The sequence below is a fragment of the Acomys minous genome, assembly GCF_964271855.1.
Source record: "Acomys minous genome assembly, chromosome: 19".
Lineage (NCBI taxonomy): Eukaryota > Metazoa > Chordata > Mammalia > Rodentia > Muridae > Acomys > Acomys minous.
Window position 1 is genome coordinate 52,190,796 of NC_140499.1, and position 23,218 is coordinate 52,214,013.

Below are 23,218 nucleotides of genomic sequence, written 5' to 3' on the forward strand. Positions count from 1 at the left end.
GCTTATCCTTTCTCTGAGTGCCACCAGGCCTCCCCACAGAGGGGAAGTGGTCAAATATGGGGCACTAGAGTTCATGTCCGAGTCAGTCCCCACTCTCTAAACAACTGTGGAGAATGTGCTATCCATTGGCTAGATCTGATTAGAGGTTCTAGGTTTACTGCATACATTGTCCTTTGTTGGTACAATAGTTTGAGCAGATACACCGCCTGCCCCCTTCCCACCCCCTCGTGCCCCCACCCCCACCCCCGGTCCAGATCTGTAAGCCTTAATGGTCTTCTTGTAGGTTTCTAGGATCCTCTGGATACTTCTATTTCCCCATTCTCCCATACTTCTCCTATCCAGAGTCCCAAAAGGAAGTCCCCGCATCTATCCCAATCTCCTGTTAAGTGAAGACTTTCATAGGACATCACGTTTGGGCTAGTGTCCAATTATAAGTGAGTATATAGCATGCATGTCTTTCTGGGTCTGGGTTAAGTCACTCAGGATGATCATTTCTAGTTCCATCCATTTGCCTGCAAATTTCAGGATTTCCTTGTTTTGAATAGCTGAGTAGTATTCCATTATGTAAATATACCACAGTTTCTTTATCCATTCTTCCACTGAGGGACGTTAAGGTTGTTTCCAGGTTCTGGCTATTACAAATAAGACTGCTATGAACATGGTTGAGCATATGTCCTTGTTGTGTGGTAGAGCATTTTTTGGGTATATTTCAAGGAGTGGTCTTGAGGAAGCCCTATTTCCAGTTTTCTGAGAAAGTGCCAGATTGATTTCCAAAGTGGTTGTACAAATTTGCATTCCCACCAGCAATGAAGGAGTGTTCCCTTTTCTCCACATCCTCACCAGCATGTACTATCACTTGTGGTTTTGATCTTAGCCATTCTGCTAGGTGTAAGATGGAATCTCAGAGTCATTTTCATTTGCATTTCTCTGATGACTAAGGACACTGAGTATTTCTTCAAGTGTTTCTCAGCCATTCCGATATTCCTCTGTTGAGAATTCTCTGTTTAATTCTGAGCCCATTTCTTAATTGAGTTATTTGGTTTGGTGGTGTTTACTTTCTTGAGTTCTTTATATATTTTGGATATTAGACCTTTGTCAGATGTAGGGTTGGTGAAGATCTTTTCCCAGTCTGTAGGCTGTCGCTTTGTTCTCTTGACTGTGTCTCCTGCCGTACAGAAGCTTCTCAGCTTCACGAGGTTCCATTTATTAATTGTTGACCTTAAGGCCTGGGCTGTTGGTGTTCTGTTCAAGAAGTTGTCTCCTGTGACAATGAGTTCCAGGATCTTCCCCCATTTCTTCTTCTAAGAGAGGTTGGAAAATTTTTTTATTTCTATTTCTATTTCACTTGGGTTTACAGGTCTGTTAAACTGCTTATCTGGGCTTGGTTCAACTTTTTAAAGTGGTATGTTTCTAGAATTTAATTGATTTAGATTTTCCAATTTGGAATAGTATAGTATATCCTTAGGATTCTCTGGATTTCTTCAGTGTCTATTGTCCTACTTTTCATACCTAATTTTGTTGATTTGGATATTCTCTCCCCACCTTTTGCTTAATTTTGGATAAGAGTTTGAAAAATCTTATTAATTTTCTCATAAAACCAAATCTTTCTTTCATCAATTCTTTGTATTGATTTTTTGTTGTTGTTCGTTTCTATTTTAGTGAATTCAGTCCGGATTTTGATTATTTCTTGTCTCCTCCTTTTGGATATGATTTCTTCTTTTTGTTCTAGAACTTTCAGGTGTACTTTTAAGTTACTAGTATAAGATATCCACAGTTTTTCAATGTAGGTACTTAAACGCCTCTTAGAACCATTTTCACCCTGTCCTATAGCTTTGGGTTTGCTGTATAATCATTTTCATGCAATTCTAGAAAGTCTTTAATTTCTGTCTAGACCCATATTGCATTCAGTGTCCACAGGTTTGTAAGCTCTCTGTTGTTCCTGTTGTTGTTGACCTTACTTTAACCCATGCTGCTCACACAGGATGCAGTGTTGTTTCTCTTTAATCTGTTGAGACTTGTTTTGTATCTGCGTATAGGGTTGACTTTAGAAAGAGTTCCAGGAGTTGCTGAGAAGACAGTATATGCTTTTGTGTTTGGTTGTAATATCCTGTGAATGTCTACTTAGGTCCATTTGATTAGGACATCACTTAACTCCAGCATTCCTGTTTAGTTTTTCTCTGGATGTCCGGTCCATTGGTGGGAGCAGGGGACTGAAGTCTCCTACTATCAGTATGTGAGGGTCAATATGTGATTTTAGCTGTAGTGGTGTTTCTTCATTGAACCTAGGTGCCCTTGTGTAAGACTTGGAATATTCTCAGTGGATTTTCCTTGTGTGGTGAGTATGTAATGTCCTTCCCAAGGACATTTTTTTCTGAATCAGTTTTGAACTGAAGTCTATTTTGTCAGATAATAAAACAGCTACACCAGCTTGACTCTAAGTTCCATTAGCTTAAAATATCTTTCCATCCTTTCACTGTGAGGTGATGCCTATACTTGATGTTAAGGTATGTTTCTTGGATGTAGCCAAAGGGTGGATCATGTTTTCAAATCCATTCTGTTAGTTTGTCTCTTTTTACTGGGGAATTGAGACAACTGATGTTGAGAGATACCAATGAGCAGTATTTTTTAACTCCTGTTATGTTGCTGTTGTGGTGTGTGTGTGTTTCCCGTCTTTCGATTTGCTGCTCTGGGATTATTCTTGGTTTTATCATGGACTGTCTTATTTTCATCATCTATGAAGATTGAAAGTTTTGCTAGGTATAGTTGTATAGTTGTCTGGCCTGGGACCTGAAGTCTCCTAAGAGTCTGTGGAATATTTGTCCAGGTGCTTCTGGCTTTTAGAGTCTCCATTAAGAAGTCAGGTATTATTCTAATAGGTGTGTTTGTATATGTTGCTTGGGCTTTTCCACTTGCAGCTTTTTAATATTCTTTCTTTGTTCTGTACGTTTAGTGCTTTGATTATTATGTGCCAAGGGGACTTTCTTTTCTGGTCCAGTCCATTTGGTGTTCTGTAGCTTCTTATACCATCACAGGAACCTCCTTCTTTATGTCAGGGACATTTTTCTTCTAGGATTTTGTTGAAAATATTTTCTGTGTCTTTGAACTTGGTTTCTTTTCCCTCTATTCCTATTATTCTTTATGTTGGGTCTTTTCAAGTGTCACAGATTTCCTGGATGTTTTCTACCAGGAGGATTTTTTTTTTTAAGGTTTAACTAACATGTGATGTATCCATTTCTTCTAGCATGTCTAGCATGTTTTCTTTGTTGATTAAATTTCCCATTTTCAGATCTTGAACTGTTTTATTCATTTCCTGCCACTCTTTGTTTGTGCTTTCACAGAGGTAAGGGGTTTGTTAATTTCCTCTTTAAGCACTGCTATCATATTCACACAGGCTATTTTAAGGTCTTTTTCTTGTGCTTCAGCTATGTTGGAAGACTTGGGGCCTGCTATTGTAGGATTGCTGGGCTTCAGTGGAGACATCCCATCCTGGCTGTGACTGTGTTTTTATGCTGGCATCTAGGCATCTAGGACTGACAGGACTGTGACTCTAGGTGCTGGTTTTCTAGTCTTCTCTTTGACGGGTGGGTGGTTTTGTTCCTTGGTTTCTGTTGCCCTCTCTGGTTCTTAGTAGAGTATGCTGACTGTGTGCTGCCTAGTAGAAAGTTCCTCTGTAATCCTGATGGGTGTGGCCACTGGGGGTTCCAGACAAAACGTGTTTTTGTATTATAAAATAGTTATGTGTCTCTTAAAATAACACTGATACTAATGGCTAGTGGCTTATTAACCTTTAAGCATTGTTTTTAGATTTATTTTATTTGTGTGGGAGTTTTGCCTGCACGTAAATATGCATGTGCTCGGAAGGCATTCAGTGCCTGAGGAGGTCAAGAAGCCATCTGACCTGGAACTAGAGCTATGAAGGCAATGAGGGGCCATGTGGGTGCTGGGACTCAAACCTGGATCCTTTTACCTGCTGACCCATGACTTCAGCCTCTTACCACCTTTTTTACCTGATGAGTAAATAGAGACTCTAATCTTTTCTTTTTGGTTTTTTTTCCTTTCTTTTTTCTTTTTCTTTTTCTTTTTGGGGGGCGGGCTGTTTCAAAATAAGAGTTTCTTTATATAACCTTGGCTAAACTGGAACTCCCTCTGTAGACCAGGCTGGCCTTATACTCAGAGATCTGCCTGTCTCTGCTTCCCAAGTACTGAGACTAAAGGCTTGCTCTACCACAGCCCAGCTCCTGAGAGCTTTTGAAGTTATGGTGTAAAAATCTGAAATGAAAACAGTTTAAGGGCTACAGCCAGACAACAAGCAGCCTCTTGACTCACAAGAACCCCCTGAATGACAATTAATCCTGCTGAAAGGTTAGCCACTCTTGCTAAGTGTCAGGTCCAAGTTCACTCCAAAGGAAAACAAACAGAAGCAGCCAAATGCCCCTCAGTTTAGTAAAGCCAGTGTCAAAGCTACTCTGCCCACCCCACTGAGCTGGTGACTATTTATTGTATAAAGTAATAAATGGCAAATCACTCTTTCTCTCAAACCTTTCCTTGGTATTCCCCCAAAGTTCTGAGGATTTCCAGAACTTCTGTAAAGGTCTAGTTTCAAACTTCTTACAGAAAGTACAAAGAAATATGCCTATAATTAGTGGAAAGGAAATGTTACCTTTTGAGGTTTAACTCTATTCCTTAGACAATCAAAGGCCTTCTGGATTGTTCTGAGGCACTTGTTTACCACTGCTGCCCTCAGCTGTTTTCCTGTATACTCTCCAACCTTCAGCATCTGAATTACCCACCTTCTTATCCAATCAGGAAGGGCTATTTTAGGGCCTTTACTTCAGTGTAGTCCACATCACTTGTTTTCCAACTGAGCCCATACAGTCCACACAGAATTGCTTTAACATAAACATCTACCCTCATTACATTCTACAGTCACTTCCCCCCAAAATCCTTGATTTTCAGTCCAAGAGAAATTTTATAATTAAGAAAACATATCAAAGAATTGGGTAAGCTCAAATCTGTTTAAAATACACTTCTGACTTACTTAATATTACCAAGATGTCTGCTTAAAAATCATTAAGATGGCAAATGTAATGTTACATGCTGTTTGTTTTAACCAAGAACGGCCACTGAAAAACACTTCAAAACAGATGATTGTATGATTTAAAAGGTATACCTCAACAAAGCTATTATGAAAAATAATGTATTGGAGGCTTGTTCCTAATCAGTTAAAAACAGAGATATAACTGAGTCACTAAATCTTTCAATAAGGAGGAAATTTTACACACACAGAGATACATATTTATATACATATTCATTACACTGGTATGCAGATGACTTCATGTTTTAAGATCATGCTTATATAAATAGCTAAACCATTTCCTTTCACAAATGCCTTAAAACCTAGCATGCACACATTCCAGTAAGGGCTAGTGTGTCACCCAGAGGGGAACAAGATCATCTGGCTAGCACTGCTGTTTTAACACTGGATTCCAAACTCAGAACACTTCTAATTACTCATTATTATGCACACTGAAAACAGACTATTGGAAACTGACTTCCATTATAGCAAGACCAATTCGGCACTGATAGCAAAGTCAGTGCTGTCCAAAGAGGAAGAGAGAATTTTCAAATCAGCTTGTAAAACCTCACGCTGGAAGCAGGGCGGGGTGGAGGGGCACATGCTGAAAACTGAAGCTGGCGGAGATGAAAGGAAATCTTTGCTGTTGCAACACAAAGTGAAATTTTAGCTAACTATATTTAAAACACATACAGGCAGAGGGGTGGGGGAGCTCCCCATGGTCACAGTAAGAGGCAGGACAAAGTGGCACTGATCTTTTTTTTTTTTTTTTTTTTGACAAACAAATTGCTTGAGATATTGCATGACTTGCTACACAACACTGTTATTAGTTTGAACTGAAAGATAGGTCCAATTATGACATCAATACAAGCCCTCTTTCAGAATGGAATGAAAGAACAGTAAATCCCAGTGGACACCGGAGTTCTCTAGCAGAGATGATGTAATATACAAAAATAGACATCCTCCGGCAGAAGCTGAAACTTGGGTAAACAGCACACTGCATGCTATTCTCAACTGCCTTGCATGAATTTGCAATGCGTGCTGTTAATAGCGTGAGAGAAATCGTTTTTATGCTTTAAACTCTTTCATGATTTACATTTCAATGTCTATCTATGCCCTATAGTTTAAATTTCCTAATCCATTCTAATGAAATTGACATAAATACCTGATTATAACTTCAAAGAGAGAAAAGGTCCCTCCCTAAAGCAAGGAGGATGACAGCAAAGCAGTGGCTCTAACAGGCTGCAGTTTGCCAGAAATTGCAGTACAAGGTTCGGTACTGTTTCCTCCACCTATTGTTTGGAGACCTTTCTATCTGATGCTACGATGCAACGTGATCTGGCTGGAGAGGAGCCAGTTAACCTGCTGCCAAGGAGCACGTAAAGGGGACGTTTTAGACTCTCAGAAAACACTAGAAAGATCCAAAGCATCCATATGCACCGAATTCAGAGCATCTAGCAACCTTTACAGGGTGGGGCTGTACATGTTCCTCCTCACTAACATTCTCTCCACATCCTTTCTGTTGTTCCTCAAGATCAGATAAGCGCCCTTTTTAATTAAGCTTTCCTGCAGTAAAGAATCATCTGCTTTGCCCTAGGGGTGTGGTCAGCTTGTGGAGTGCTTGCTTAGCATGAACGATGCCCTGGATCTGAGCCCCAGTACAGCAGAAAGTGGGCACAGTGGTGCATACCAGGGATCCCAGGGCTTGGAAAGTGAAGGTGGGAGGATTAGAAGTTGAAGGTCATGTACACTGGCAGCTACTGACCAGCCATGTATCTTGTTTCAAACTAATCTACTTCAAACTATGACTCAAGTGTTTGCACTTATACATGGTGAACACAAAACACACACACGCAAAGCACACCACACACACACACACACACTCCCGCTCTCGCTCTTGCCCATTAAACATTACTGGGCAGAATGCACTATGATTAGGTATGTGCTAAACTGAATGAACTGGTATTTCAATGTTTTATTTTTGTCACATACCTACTTTGTTTTTTCAAGACTTATTTATGTGTATGTATGTTTTGTTTGTGTGTATGTCTATGCACCATGTATGTGCCTGGTGCCCAGAGGACAGAAGAGGGTATGAGAGCCCATGAACTGGATCACCCTTTAGTTCTGATGCCAGTTGTAAAGTTCAAATGCTATTTCTACTTCCACAGCTTAAGCAGACAAGTATATCAAGACATGAACCTCTGAGCCGGGCAGGGGTTGCGCACTCCCTCAATCCCAGCACTCATGAGGCAGGGGTGGGTGGATCTCTGAGTTCAAGGCTAGCCTGGTCTACAGAGTGAGTTCCAGGATAGCCTGGGCTACACAGAGAAACCCTGTCTCAAAACAAAACAACACAAAGTGAATCTCAGTGTATCACAGCCTGCTCTTTGACCACTCTGGATTTCCCACAACTTTTTAGTCTTTGAGCAAATGGAATTATATGTGTGAACTATTTTTCCTTTGGCCACAAAATTACATTATAGCTGATCAGAAAGCTATTGTTAATTCTTCAAAATGTCCATGTATGTCCTTCTATACTTACATTTTCCTATATTATTATTATCCGTATTTCCCTGTGGAATTACCAGGTCAAGGGGACAAATCACTTGAGTTTGACAAAGATCTGATAAATGGGTATCCAACAGATATTTGTCAAATGAACAAGTCTATAGAAAAAAAGGCTGATTTTTTTCTAAATGACAAAAGAAATAACGTATGCCTGATTTCTGAAACTCTTTTCTACTGTGATTCACAGAAAGACAATTACTGACACCAGTGACAACAAATGCTTTTGTTTCAACTAAGCAAACAAATGCTGGATGGATAAATAAGGGGATAAATGTTTTAAAAATAGTTATAACATTAACTCTACTCTTATATAATTCTATGTGTGTTAAAATAGATCTTTATATGACCAAATTATAGTTAGGAGAGACATGAACTAAGGTAAAATCTGAAGTTCTTAATATCCAGGAAATGTACTAAAATTGCAAATCACTGGCTCTGACATACTGCACAATTTATATTAAAATAAGGAGGTGTTGAAGAGTTAGTAAGTGAAAAAGCAAATCATGAAATGGGTAAAAATACTTAAACTTCTAATTTAAGAATAGCTCAATCAAAATATCTTGTGTCAAATAAAAGTGTGTATAAAACTAAACACTGTAACCTTTTTATTTAAATAAGTAATAACTTTTCAAACCAAGCCTACATGAAATCTTTAACTAGATACACCAACTTAAATCTATTCCTTAAAAAAAAAATCGTAAAATGATGTATGCTTGAGATTACTGGCATAATCCTAAACAGCAATGAAAAATACACGTTGAAAAAAAATCACAACGTATTCACAAACTTGTTTGTCATGTTTTATGTGTGAATTAAAAAAATAAGCTTAACTCTTAAATCATGGAAAAGATTTAAAAATTTTTCCCTTATAAATGTGTAGGATATATATTAAAAATAGCGATATCTAGCTAGTGAGATCCTGTCTCTAAATAAATGAGAACGACAGATTAGCCAATCCTAAGAAAAAGGGGGCTGACATTCCAAAGCCTCATACACGTCATCTTATTATGCAGATGTGCTGGCAATAAAAAGCATTAAGGCCACACTGTATCCGACACATCAGTTCAATGTAATATTTTCTATTACTGCTGCACGCCCACAGCTGAGACTTAAACCTGACCTGCTGAAAAGCTGGACACCCACGACACCTGTAGAAAACAAAAGCCACCAGAATGGGCGTGAAACATCTTTTCCCATGACTAACAGGCTTTTCATTATCTCAATGTTCTTGGCTGTAAATATGAAACTACGCTTTATCTTGCACTATATTCATATTTATAGAAAGCCTGGGTGTATTTTAGGAAGCACGGGTAGGGGAATAGTATGCCAGTAAGAACTTGAAGAGCAGAGGACATCTAACTTTCTAACCCACCTTGGAAGCTAGAAATCTCTCAAGCTCCATGGGGATATACAATATTCACAGCGTGTCAGAGATATTTTCTTTAGTGTCCAGTCTAATTTCTTTCTGTACGATTTTTGCTCTACCCAGCCTGGAAAGAGTGAAGACCTTCTTTTTCCCCCTCACTAAAATAAGAGAGAATAAAACACACCAGAAGAGGTGTGTGCCAAGTTCCCACATATATCACTTCCTCCAGGTCAGCTCCCCTACCTGGCCTCTCCATCCTTACCATGGACCTGGGCTCTCGTGCTATAGAAGCATCACAGGAACAGCCCGAAGTAATAGATAGCAAAGCGTTCTTCCCCTTCCCACTCTTACAGGTAAAGCAATGCTGGTCTATGTCCCGGGAAAGTCTTTTTAGGAGCTGACACCAAATTCACCAGCCTTGGCCAAGAACAGGGGTGTCTGCTTCTGCAGTCTACTCACTGGGAGGCTGAGCGTTCAGCCTTTCCTTTTCTTTTTGGTCACCTTAAGAGCAGTCTCAAGTTCCACTCATCAAAATTTAAAAAAAAAAAAAGTTAATGAGAACTCTCTTCTCACTGCATAATAAAACACTTACTTCTCTGCAAACCTCACATGCTTGCCTTGCAAAAGTGTCCTGAAGACACTCTACATGGACTTAGTCTTCATGATTCTGAGGACAATCATTATAATCTGTCTTAAACCACTGCAACACACCTAATTTTATGAGAGTACATAAAGTATACATCACTGTGTATATTTTAAATTCAAATTCTAATAAAAAATTAGATTCTTAATTTTTCAGGCAAAAGAAAGATAAATTACCATGTGGATGTTTTTATTTGTTTGTTTTTTGAGACAGGGCTTCTCTGTGTAGCCTTGGCTCGCTCTGTCATCCACGCTAGCCCCAAACTCACAGGGATCCAACTGCCCCCGCCTCCTGAGTGCTGGGATTAAAGGCTTGTGCCACCACACCTGGCACCTTGTGGATTTTTAAAAACCATTTAATTGTGTATTCTTAAAGTACTACCTTTCCAGATAAAAAGTAAAAACACTGATGTTTTTTAAATGTTATATAATTTAGAAACTATACAGTCATCAGGCTTTAAAGCTGAATAAAAATTTTTAGATTTATCACATCACTTAAAAGTCAGAAGTTTCAGGGCTGGATAGATGGCCAGAGGTTAAGAATGCTTACTGTGTAAACATGAGATCCAGAGTTGTGACCTCAGCACTCATGCAAACACTGAGTGTGTGTGTGTGTGTGTGTGTGTGTGTGTGTGTGTGTGTGAAGAGCATCTGTTGTTCTTGCAGAGGACCCAGGATTAGCTCCCAGTACCTATGTGTTATCTTACAACTGTCCCTAACTCCAGTTCCAGGGTATCTGATAGCCTTTTTTATGAACACTCCACACACCAGGCAAGCAGGTGGTGGACATACACACATGAAGGCAAAAACACTCATACACAAATTAAAAAATTAAATTAAATTCTCACATAATAATGATGATGAAGAAGATAATTAAGCAGGTTGTGGCCCTGTGCACACCTGCAATCCTAGCAATGTTGAGGGCAGAGACAGGAGGACTGATTGCTGGGCCTTGCTGACTGCTAGTCCAAATGATAAAAGCAGGCTCCAGGTTTAGCAAGAAACCTTATCTCCAAGAACAAGGTAGGGAATGACTGAAAATATCATATTTAGGCTCCATATATATGCACGTACACATCAGTGTATCCATGGACACATGCGCACATATACTACACCAACCATGCCACCTGTGAGATACAAACAGGCATCCTCTTGTGCAGAATAAAGCAAGTGCCTCATCTAATTTGAACAATTATACAGTTTGTGATTTCAGGTAAGGCTGCCACAATACTCAAAAATACTCATGACAGCTTTCCTCAACATAAATGTAAACTACCCCTGACCGACACCCACCCCCTCTCCTGCAACAGTAGCAATTCACAAATGTGACTCCTAGGCAACCATCCTTTAGCGAGTCACCAGTGTTTCTTCCATACGTGCAAAGTCCCTAAGCCAAACACGAGCCACAACTTCAAAAGACCAATTCTGAAAGTCATGGATTAGCTACCGCAGGCATTAAGAACCAACTTAGGGTATTCTAGACCTCTTGAGTAAAATGCAGGCAAACCAAAGCATGAAATCTGGTTAAAATTCAGGTGCAAATAAGAAAACACAGGAAGAGATTTGAAGTTCCCAGTTCTTTTTTTGAATAAACTTATTGTTGGTTTTGGGGGGTTTGTTTGGTTTGGTTTTTTTTTTTTTAATGTAACTGAAATATCCCCAGTATAGTCCCCAAATGCTTTCATACTGGGATTTCTAAACTTGCCTTTTCATCAAAAGAACAATTAAAAAGTAAATTTCTAAGAAATTTCCCATGAGCTTTCCCACAAAAAAACAGGGCAATTCCAAGGTATGTCTTTTTCTTATTTGCAAAAGAAGTTAACAGAAAAAGTGCTTCGTTTGCTTTTTAAAAACAATTAAACTGCATCTGTATTCTTCAGGTAAGGGCGAGCCCATCTGTAGACAGCACCAAAGAGGCCGCCTGTGCTACCTCCGCCTAGACCAACACTTCCTGCGTGAGCACGCGTTTCATGCCGTCGGGGCGCAACACAGCAGAACAAGACCAAGCAGAGGATGCCAGCACTACAAGTCGTTAGTAACATTGCAAACTTACACACACAAACTTAGGTTAGTGTTAAGAAACCACACGGATTACGATACCTGGGATTTAGTGCATTCCTTTGAGCCAGAATGAAATGAGTGCCATAAAGGAGGAAAGGAAAAGAGGAACATTGTCAGACATGCTACACATTGCATCTGCCAAAATGAAGATCATGTTCCTATCAGTGTAGAATGGTAGTCTAGGGTCAGCTGTACCTACCGTGCTGTGCTCTTTAGCTGTGCACTGGAAACTCATTCTACCCGCCCCAAGCACACTCATACAACTCACCTCTCTGAGACCAGCTTTCCACCCCAGTCCCACTACACTAGCCAACTGTTTCCCAAGACAGAGATTTTGCTGCGAGCAATATGACTCACGGCAAGTGAAGAATGATAGCTTCCATTTAAATCTTTTTTTACTGTGTCTATCAAACGTATAGGACAAATTTTGGTTTCCTCATGAAAAACTGTTTAAGCAAAATAAATTATATATATATATATAATTAAAACACAATTTATATTAAAAAAGAAACTAGTATTTTGAATTACAACCATGACATTGCCACGTTTAATTCATTTAGTAAATTTTATGCCCGTTGGTCACATATTAGTAAATAAATATTGATAAAAAAATTTTATCTTACTATTAAATTGTTTCCAAAAGTATCTGTTAACCAAATAATATACTGTTTAAAAAAACACTTAAAAAAATCTTATAGCAACACAAAAAAATGAACAAAAAACAGACCAAGAAGGGGAATGATGTATGAAGGGTAGTGAAGTATTCTGTAAAAGCACGACAGGGAAGGCAAGAGAAACAGCTGGGGTACGACCCTCCAATGAATGGCCACACACACCCATCAGGTTAATCCAATCAATGTTTAACACTGAGCAAAGAAATCCATGCTCACCTGACTTTCTTAGGGTGAAACTAGTTTGAGAAAACACTCTCAAAGCAGAGCAAACAGTAGCATATTAGCAAATAGCAAATATTAGTATGTCAAAATACAGTAATCTACTTTAAAGTACTAGCATTTGTAATTTTTAATATGCATTTCCTTCTTTCTGTGATGTTAAATCTACACCAAAAGCAATTACCTTCTTCAACTAACAATATCAGTTAGAAACAAAATTTCTAAAAATTTGTGATTTCCCACCCTTTTTCCCTTGGCCTTCTTTTTTATTTGTTTGTTTGTTTGTTTATTTTTGAGTCAAGGTCTTGGTTTGAAGCCTTGGCTGGCCTGGAATTTGCTATGTACAACAGCAGCAATCCTCCTGCCTCTGGTTCCTTCTCAGTGCTAAACTAACGGGCAGGCACCACCATGCTCAGCTTCTTTCTGATAGCCAAATCTCTCCAACAGACGAACAGAGCTGCCTTTTTGGAAGGGGGAAAAAAAAACCAAAACACCTCAGTTCTTCCCGGAGAACTCAAGCCAATGGTTCTCCATGATAAACTGAAATGGTGCATGAAGTAAGCCAACTGCAGGTGGTCAAAATCCTGATAGAGATCTCAATACAAAGAGCTCTCTAAGAAACAGGAGTGTAAACAGGGCACAAAGGATGCTCACCCTAAAGGTACTAACAGCTGAGTAAATGGTGTGGTCTAAAGACATTTTCCACGTGTGCTTACCTGCCGAAAGAAAACCTCGGCAGTGTAAAACTGTTCCTGAGTTAACCATTTCTATGTATCTAGTCATAAGCTAATTTCATCCAAAGGCCACATTCTGTATGTCACGTGCACACAAACCGACTTCTATGTTGTGACAGTAGCGTAAGAATCCAGGGGCCCATCATTTGAAGACAAAAGAAAAATGAGACTCTAACCTGGCTTTGCAGAAGTTTTCACAAAGCACCCACTATGCATGCCTTCATTTCTTCAAATGTAAAAGTTTACTTATCAAATATTTCGGAACTAAGTGCCAATCAAGTGGGTCCCAGCATTTAAGCTCACAACTGAACCTGTTTAGCAGAAGCATCTCAGAGCATCTTAATACTGAGGGTTTCTTTTTTTTTCCTAAGTCATTTCAAGTGTTCCTCATCTCAGTTCTCACAAAAGAGTAAAAGCCCACAAAAGTAATATGACAGCTTTACACATATCTACTTTTTAAACAAAAACCAGATAAGATACCAATCAGGAGAGGGGGGGCACAGCTGGAAGTTAAACTCCTGAATTTAGGGAAGAAAAATGTACAAAATACCAATTCAAATGTTACGTGCTCCATCTCAAAGCTTAGCTCAGACAGTAGTTAAAAGAAATAAAAGAACTAAGCTATGTCTCTTCATTTTGTTTTCATACTTCCTGAAATCTATTCAGATGAGGTGAAGTATGCGTCCACCAGAAGAAAAAAAAACAAAAAAGAAAAAACAAACAACAAAAACAAAAATAAAACAAGAGCAGGTGGAGTTCTGTGAGTTCCAGGCCAGCCAAGGCTACACAGGGAGACCAGACTCAAAATAAATAAATGGGTGAATAAATAATGCAAAACCATTTAAATTTAACCATCTTTTACATAGCCCTACCACAAAAAAAAAAAAAAAAAGCTATGAGAGGCACCAATTCGGCACTTATGACTTACCGTATGGTAGCCTCTAGGTAAAGGCGGCTTGCCCACAGGGTAAGGGTCCACTGTGTCAATAATTGTTTGCCTTTCACCTTTCTGGTTGATTTTTCTAAATCTTCTTCGAGATTGTCTGTGGGAGGCTTGACGCTGGAAATATTCCTCATTTTCATCCATATAGTCCACCTGAAATAAAATCCCCATGATATTTCATTTCTCCAACCAGAACATTCCACGTTAACACTAGATGCAAAAATAAACTTACAAACAGTCTACATTCACTCATTTTGCAGACGTCTCTAGACAAACTTTAAATGAGTCTGCACCTCTCTGAAGTGAACTGGCTCTTCTTCGAAGAGGCATTCTCAGTTCCACTTAGGACAATCTGGGTTACTCCTGAAGTCCCTGTAGTTTTGGGGTAGGGACTTTTAAGTGGACTTTGTGCTGACTTATGAGTCAAAGAAGTCATGGGTATCTTACCACACTTTATGAATGTCTGCTTGTCATAACTTTAGTATGTGTGTGTGCGCGTACACACACACACACACACACACACACACTTGAGAAAATCTGTAAAAATCCCCCGGAATCCTGCATGATTCAGCCAGCAGAGCCAGCAGAATGGCTCCCGGAAACCAAGGTTCCTCTTCCAGCTTACAGAGGATGGCTTCAGTTTCTTTTTGCTTATGTAGTCTTCCTCCTTTTAAACATCTAAAACCTCTACTGAATGTGCTAACAGGGAACAAGTGAAGTGAGTCCATCCATCAGTTATATCCTGAGGATTGCTCACATTCTGAGCATGCTCAGACCATACTCACAGTTCCTACAATACTGTCAAAGTATGACACCCCAGCAACTTCATTTAAAAAAAAAATCTCAAATTTAAATGTTGGAAAGTTCTATTATCTGTCCACAATTTCCATAATCCTATCCATTTTCTGACTTTGTAAGATTTGGCCCCAAGTAGGGCTAGAGAGGAAGTTCTTATTGCTGACAAAGTTCCTCTCCAGCACAGCAGTGCAATCTGAAATTGTCTCTGAAAAACTCGACCTGGCAGTTGCCTACCAAATGTGATCAAGTAAGTTCCGCCATTACCACTAGTGGGCCATAGTTTATTTTACAAGACTTCCTTCCTGAATGGGAAGAAAGATGGGGACACAAAGACATCTTAAAGGAGGCTACTTGGGGCTGGGCACCTGAGCCACCTCATCTTTGCTTTTGTTACCTTTAAGGGGTTGCCTAATATCCTCTCCTAGATCATTCTTATGCAGGAAGAAAGAAGTGCACAGACAGCTTTTCTTTAACATGTTACTGAAAGTAATTATGCTACTATCATTTTTCCCTATTCCACACAATGCCTTAAATCACATCTTAAATCACACTATTGTGAGACAGGGTGCTAAGCAGGTGTCAGGGCTTTAAACCCCCATGGTAGGACTCTGATGTCCTTTCAATTAAAGGGAACCAGGGCTGCCTTATGTTACCCGTTGCTTGAATACACGCCAATGTGATTCACTTAAAGGAATTTGTTCAACGCAAAGGCGACTCAGAGATAATTCCAGGGTCCCCCAAATTTCACTTAAAAGACATAACCACTAATTGAGTTATAAAGTTCAAACACAAACACTGTCCCCTTTCAACTGTCTTCAACATTTGAGTTTTGTAAATAATTACAATATTACAATTATGAACTAAAAGGTATAATTATTAAGTAAACCTGTTATTAAAATACAATACTTTATTATGAATAAGTAGTTTGTGAAAGAGCTTTTTTTCATGAAAATAATTCAGGAAAATAAAAATTTCTCAAAGAGATATTCTTACCACAATCATTTCAGAAGGCTCTAACACAATGCATTCACAGCCACGCCTAAAGCTTCCTGCAGAACGCTTGCCAAAACTAGAAAGGGGTAAAAAAACAACAGACGTAGCGATCAGGAAACATGAATTAGGAATTCAAGATAACCTCTAAGAGAAAAATTTAAATACAAAAGCTACACATTAAAAACATCTTTAGTCATTATTATACAAAGAAATAACAATTTTAATTCCTGTTTCAATCATATTTTCCTAGAAAGTTATTTTCCAATTAATAATGTAAGTAAAGAAGAATTAATATGAACATGCTTGGTGATGGACTGTTTGAAATCATTCTTAATGAGGTCAAGTTTTAGAATATTGCAATACAGACAGAAATGGCCCCACTGTAAACTACAAAAATGTTTATAAAGTGTATGTCATAGGCTCAGACTGAACACTACTTTTACATGGGGTGTATTTATTTTTTTAATTCTCCTGATCAATTTATTCTTAACTGTCTTATGAAAAAGCTATCAACATGGGATTGCTCTTTCCGTGAGTACAAGATGATATGTGCAGATGTGTGCAATAATTCCCTCCCTGAAAGCTCTGCCCTAGGGAACTCAGAACACATATGTGCCTCTGCCCCATCTCTGTGAGCTCTCACCTTAATCCTGGAGAAGACCGTTTTCTTGTTTGGTTTGGTTTTTTGTTTGTTTGTTTTGTTTTGCTTTGTTTTTCCTGACATTCACTTTAGAAACTAGAACCCTGGTGCCCCAAGATTATTCAGACCTGCCTTCGCCATCCATAACTACCTGTCTACGCACTTACGATTCCAAAATCTCTCCTTTCCCTCTAAAAAGAAAGCATTTTTAAAGCTTCAGTGATGAATACATATATTTCACTGTGTTACATGTCTGCATTTTAGTAATATTTTTTTAGTTTGCTTAGTACACATAGTAACTATGAAAAAAGTTTTCACTGTAATATCTACATACACATATATGTACTTTTATCTGTTCATCCTCCTGTTACCCTTGGTCCCTTCCCCATTCCCTCTGATCTGCTTCCTCTTGTCTCCCATCCACTTTCTTGTGTTTTGTGCTTTTAATAGAGATTCTGCACCTGAGAGAAACTTTGTGACATTTGTCTTTCTGGGGTTTACTTATTTCACTTTACATGATATTCTCCATTTTCATATGAATATTAAACATCTGTTCTTTTTTATGATTCCATGAAAGTCCACAGTGCAGACACCACACTTTAAACATCTTTTATAACTAATTTTAATTGAGCAGTTCTCTCTACCCCAGGCAAATTAGGCATTCTGGGATACTTATTTGGAAATTCCTGTTCCTTTTATAAGGATCTTATATTATGACACATACTAGGGACCAAGCTATGAAAATCAAGAGGAAGAAAACAGGGATGCTTCCTATACGATGTCTAGTCACTCTGACCACTTCAGCCATCAGTTTTATTCATTTACATGAGATCACCAGTTGAAGTAGGTTCTTTAATATGTTCTTTTGGGCTAAAACTTGTTTTATGAAGATCAAAATCATAATTATGGGTAACACCATTGAAAAATACTTTTAAAAACAAACATACATTCAGAACTAGTCAAGCATGCATACTGTGGCATGTCTTATACAGTAGGAAATTTTGCCATTAAGTTGAAGAAATGACTTAGTGGTTAAGTCACTTGTCGTGCAAGCAAGGCTGAAGTTCAAATCCCAGAATTCACTGCAAATGCGGCCTGGGTGCAATGGTGAAAGTAGGGTCACAGGAATCCTGGAGCAAGCTGGCTAATAAGACTAGCTGTAACTTAAGAGTTCTGGGACTGCCTGAGACACACAGGCTCAAAGAATAAAGTGATTCCACAGGCTCATCAGCCTCAGGGCATCATGGTGGTCAACTTGAAAAATAATTGATATACGTGAGTAAAATACACAACACTTACCAATATTATCATTTAATCCTATCACATGACTAGATAAAAATGTATATTGCATATTTAACGTTTGTTACTAAGTAACATGACATCAAAATCTAAAAGAGACCGGAAGGGCTGCCCTGCAGCTCAGTGTGGCGTGTGTAACTAGGGAGGGCACCACCCCTCCCCCCATTTGATTGCCAACACCTCAGAATAAACAAACAAGCCAAAGCCCAGCTATGAGACCCTCAGTTGTCATTTTATTCCACTTTAGACCCAGACGATTCTAGAAGCATGATTGCTTCTTTTGAAAACGCAGCGCAGTAAAGAAATCATAACTATTTGTAATACATACAATGCTCCTACAACACTTGATAAAAGAAATCAAAACATGCTGCCACAGAGTTGTTCACAAACTTCAACAAGTAGTGGTGAATCCCAATCTTTGACATTAGCAAACTACATATTATTTCTAATATGCACAGTTCTTCTACCAACTCGGCACATCCTATACGTCCTGCTCTACACTGAAAATCCTCTTACCAACTGGGCTGAGTTTCTAGAACTCATACACACGCGGACACAACTTTACTATCCAACCAAACAGTATTACGCACACACGAAGTCGAGTTCACGGTGTTGGTGGTATTGGTGGTAATAGGCTGACTCCACAGCCCAGGCTAGCTTCAGACTAATGACACTCCTACCTTCAGCCTCTCAAGGGCTAGGAGTACAAGTTCATGACACCATATGCGGCTCACTACGGAAGACTGTGCAGACATAAAAAGGACTAAGGAATTGACACATGATACAAAATGAATGAACCTTGGAAATATCGCACACGGGGCAACAAGCCAGTCACAGAAACTCCACTTAGAGGAACTACCTAGAGTAGGCAGTTTCATAGAGAAAGCAAGTGAGGGGTCACTGAGCACTGAGGGGAAAGAGAGAAACAAGCCCCACAATTTGCTTCTGTTTGTTTTCATGGCTTGAGGTTTCTTTACAAAAACTCATAAAACTTGAGTAAGGAAAAGCAGGAGCTCAAAGCAAACAGCTGAGGGCTGGACATGGCAAAGTGCTTGCCTACCACTTCAAATCCTGGCTATGATTAGAGAGGCCCCCCCAGTACCCACCAAATAATTCAGTTATTTGAGACTGGACCATACTACTAAGAAGTGCTGAAGCAACCTCTTTCCATTGGTCACAATGCTGAAGTGACAGCAGCTGTGAAAGTAAGCAGTGGGAAGAAATGGGAAAAGGACAGTTATAGCAAATACTCCTTGAGTATTCTGATCAATCAATTATACTATGTTTTCTTTAACTCAACATAATCACATTTTTCCTTTTGTCCATGGCCAACACTAAGACGCGCCCACATTATTTCTTACATGTACACTTTAGTGCTACCCACTCCTCTTAATGTGTTCACTGGACATGTAACACGAACCAGTATTACCAATGTAAGCCCTTTAATTAACATAAGAATTTACCAAAAAAAAAATCACAAAATACAGCCACTATTTTGTAGGCAGTTTATAGTCAATGGAAGATGAGTACTCAAACAGCTATAAGCCAATGACAGGCCTAACTGGCCTTCAAAGAGGGGCAGATCTCACTGGCCAGGCCTACTTACCAGCTAGCTGAGTGGGAAAAGACCACTCAGCATTTGTAATTCACAGAGCAATTCTAACTCAGCAAAATCACATAGTGCAGTCAGAGCCTTAGGTCAGATGAAAATACCCAAAGATGTGAATGTCAAATCCATACACACCAAGGGTCCTGATGTGGTTACTGCCAGAACGGCATCCCTCAGGTAGGATGCCTGAGGCTGCTTTGAAGTTTTAAAAGATACAGGGTTGTTTTGTTTACATTTGAATTAAAACACTTTAAAGCTGGGTGTGGTGGTGCACGCCTTTAATCCCAGCACTCGGGAGGCAGAGGCAGGCGGATCGCTGTGAGTTCGAGGCCAGCCTGGTCTACAAAGTGAGTCCAGGACAGCCAAGGCTACACAGAGAAACCCTGTCTCAAAAAACCAAAAAAAAAAAAAAAAATAATAATAATAATAAAACACTTTAAAAGTCATCCAAGTCTTGTAGTAGTTTGAGTTTTTGTGTGTACCTGGGTGTAAAACAAAAATCAGTGTGTGTGTGTGTGTGTGTGTGTGTGTGTGTGTGTGTGCGCGCGCGCGCGCGCGCACGCACTCTCACCAAGTTGTTGATAACTCCTGGCTTTAACATTCAAAAATCTGTTGGCCCTTTTCCATCCTAGACACTGGCTTTTGACAAGCAGCTATGAAGTTGAAGAGGAATGTCAGGGTAGGGAAATTGTGACATGTGTGTTTTTAAAGAATGCTCGTGACATCACTGTAACCTGTTTCAAGTCCTCCTAAGCTGTTCTGTAGAAATACACTGTGCAACTTTGTTTTCAACACCTTCAGTGTCAATGTTTTCAACACCTTCAGTGTCAATGCAATCCCAGGACACTCTTATAACCTTTAACATTAAACAGCCACAAAATAACAGCTGAAAGTTACACAGGTCCATGTTGAACACAGGTCAAACTGTTGGTTCTCTATCCCTCTGCCTTACGAAAATAAAAATATGTAAGCCCTATCGCCAGCCAGCACTCTACAGGCCACCTGCAGCACAGCAGACACGGTACAGCAGTCCACACTTGACATTTTTTTTTTTTTTGCACAGAACAATTTAAGAATTACAAATTAACTCGGTTCTACAAATCAAAATAAACGAAGGGAACTGTTTTTACAGGTGCCAACAGCATGGCATTATCACATCCACAATATGCAACCGAAATTGCCTGTTAGAAATTGTATGCAATAGCCAGCTAGACAGAGCCCCTCAAGTTGATACCCGGAAGCACGCGGTTGAGAAAGTCAGCCTTACCTAGTTTGTATAAACTCCCACCGGTGTCATCCAATTGAAGCTGTAAGGCCAGTGACCCTAGGTTTGTCAGCACATTTTCTCCCAACTCAAGTCAAGAACACATTTTATTAGGGTGAGTGTCCTGGAAAAGGCGGCAGCTGGGCACAGAAGCCTTCTCTGTCAGTGTCCCTAACCTTGCCCTGAGTATGGGCCTCCACATTCTTGTGTGCGTCACAACTGCTTGGCGGAATGTAAGTTCTCTGCATCGGAATGTAAGCTTATTCATGTCAGGGTATATGACCAGAACAGCACAGCACAGCAGTACAACTGAGAGACCAACAGGCAATCCAAATTCACCAAATGATTTAAAAAGTCAAACTGCAAGACAGCCCCTTTTTAATCTCATTTCTAGAAAGTGACAGTTACTGAATTTTATTCTCCTTAGAAAGCTTAATGACTGACTAAAATACAAATAACCAGCTGATGTTCCTAAACCAAAATCAACCTATGTACTGATGACTTCAAAGAAAGAGTTTCGTCCCACTGTCTGTACAAAGCATGGTAACGAGCTGAAAGCCCCTGAGCAACTGCTGAAGCCGTTCAATTCATCCTCAAAGTCAGGAGAAAACTCCGCAAAGTACAATGAAGACCTTGCCATAAAAATACACTCAATCTTTTCTGGTTTGGCTTCATTCAAAAATTAGCAGGCACTTAAAAGTGAAACCACACATCAAGCCATATACAAACACGTGTGTGTGTGTGTGTGTGTGAGAGAGAGAGAGAGAGAGAGAGAGAGAGAGAGAGAAAGAGAGAGAGAGAGAGAATTACAAACTGTGTCAAGAGACTGCACTAACTGGCTACACTTCCCTAAGTATTTGGAAACACACATTTCAAGCATCTCTGGGAACCACCACAGCCAGTTTAGAAACCCTCCACCACCAGCAAGCACTCAATGGCAGAGCTCTGTTCCTCTGCACAGGGAAGGCCAGCATTTAACCTTTACTTACAATCTCAGCACATACAAAAATAACAAGAGCTCTTCACTGTGCTCCCGGTACTGTGGCACCCTTGTTCAGTCCCTCAGTAGTCTCTTCTACCGGAAGTACTAAGCACCTGGTATTTGTAGTATAAGCATTTTAATTTCTAAAAATCCAACCTGCACTTTCTTCAATGTCTTTGAGGCCCCGGTACAGCTACAGTGCTGCCACCACCGTCTACTTCTACGGGAGCAGTCTCTGCAGCAGCAAGCGGTCCCATCTCCCTGTTAGCTGCTGGTGAGCCTATGCGATCCTGGCTTGTGGCTCTAGCAGAGCCAACATTCCTTCTGAGGCTCGCTTCCTGCTTCCATGACCCACCCACCTCTCTGGGCCCGCATTATGTATGACGCATGTTGTATGGGCACTCTTTCCGCATACCAGTCTCATGACCTCAGCAGCTGCCTGACAGACACTCTTTATCAATTTCTATTAGTTCATTATCTACTCTTGTAAGTCAAGGGCAAGTAAGGAAACCGGCAATGTCTGTTCTCCTGTGAGTCTTCAAGGTCAAATGCTCACAGGAGCTTGCAGCTGCGGTTCTTGTTATTAACAAGTACTAAACGGTGCTAAGAACTGGTTGCTCTCTACGGAAAAAGAAGCTGAATTGTATACCAGCCTGAGGGATTAGCGTGGTAAAGACTGACAAACATTTACATCCTCACAGGTGGGCTACGCTGGGGGAAGCTGTTTGGCTCTTGCTCCCCCTCTTCCAGAGATAAGGGTTGCTCTTACCTCAGCTGTACTGGGCTGCACAGAGCAGATTTCTTTCTTGCCACAACACAAAGCAGCCTGGGACAGCGGTGATGAGGGCCATACTTTGCTAAGTGTCTACGTCCTCGTGACTGGTCTGCTACAGACAGCTCAGCTAAATGGATCTGCTGCTGTCAGTCTCCACTGTGGCACACACAGGTCTCTGCTGATCGCTGTGCTTTGGCACGGACCGTCAGCCGACTGGTTCTTTAAAAGCCATAGCAGACTCTCCCTTCAGCACGAAGACACGTGCCATAGCCAAAAGGGCTCTTTCCTGTTCACCATTTCACTGTGCAAAGCCGGGCACATCAAGTCAAAACAGAGAAGACAGCTCAGCTCCAATGGCAATATACAAATAATCTAATTTTTAAAAAATTCACAGAAGCAAAAAAAAAAAAAAAATTAAAACTATGTAATTCATTAGTTAAAGGGAGCAGACGAGTTGATGAGTGGCTCAGAGTGACCATAAAACAGTAAGAACCTAACAACAGCTCAGGAATAAAAACTGAACAACTCAGTCTTGAAATGCACTCTGCATGAACAGCATGCAATCACAGCCATC

The 23,218-nt window shown here is 39.9% G+C and overlaps 1 protein-coding gene across 5 annotated transcripts in view; it reads right to left on the bottom strand.

Moving 5' to 3' along the window:
* Window positions 1-23,218, bottom strand: part of RAPGEF2 (Rap guanine nucleotide exchange factor 2) — a 226,131-nt gene that overhangs the window by 102,298 nt on the left and 100,615 nt on the right. For 2 of the 5 annotated variants that reach the window (XM_084769671.1, XM_084769669.1), the window contains exons 5-7: window positions 16,076-16,151; window positions 14,270-14,437; window positions 11,754-11,771 (exon numbers count right to left, since the gene is read on the bottom strand). In XM_084769671.1, coding sequence (XP_084625797.1) covers window positions 11,754-11,771; window positions 14,270-14,437; window positions 16,076-16,151 — 262 coding nt within the window. Of the gene's footprint in view, window positions 1-11,753; window positions 11,772-14,269; window positions 14,438-16,075; window positions 16,152-22,025; window positions 22,224-22,638; window positions 23,206-23,218 lie in introns of those variants that run through there. The other 3 variants (XM_084769673.1, XM_084769672.1, XM_084769670.1) reach the window with 3 other exon arrangements.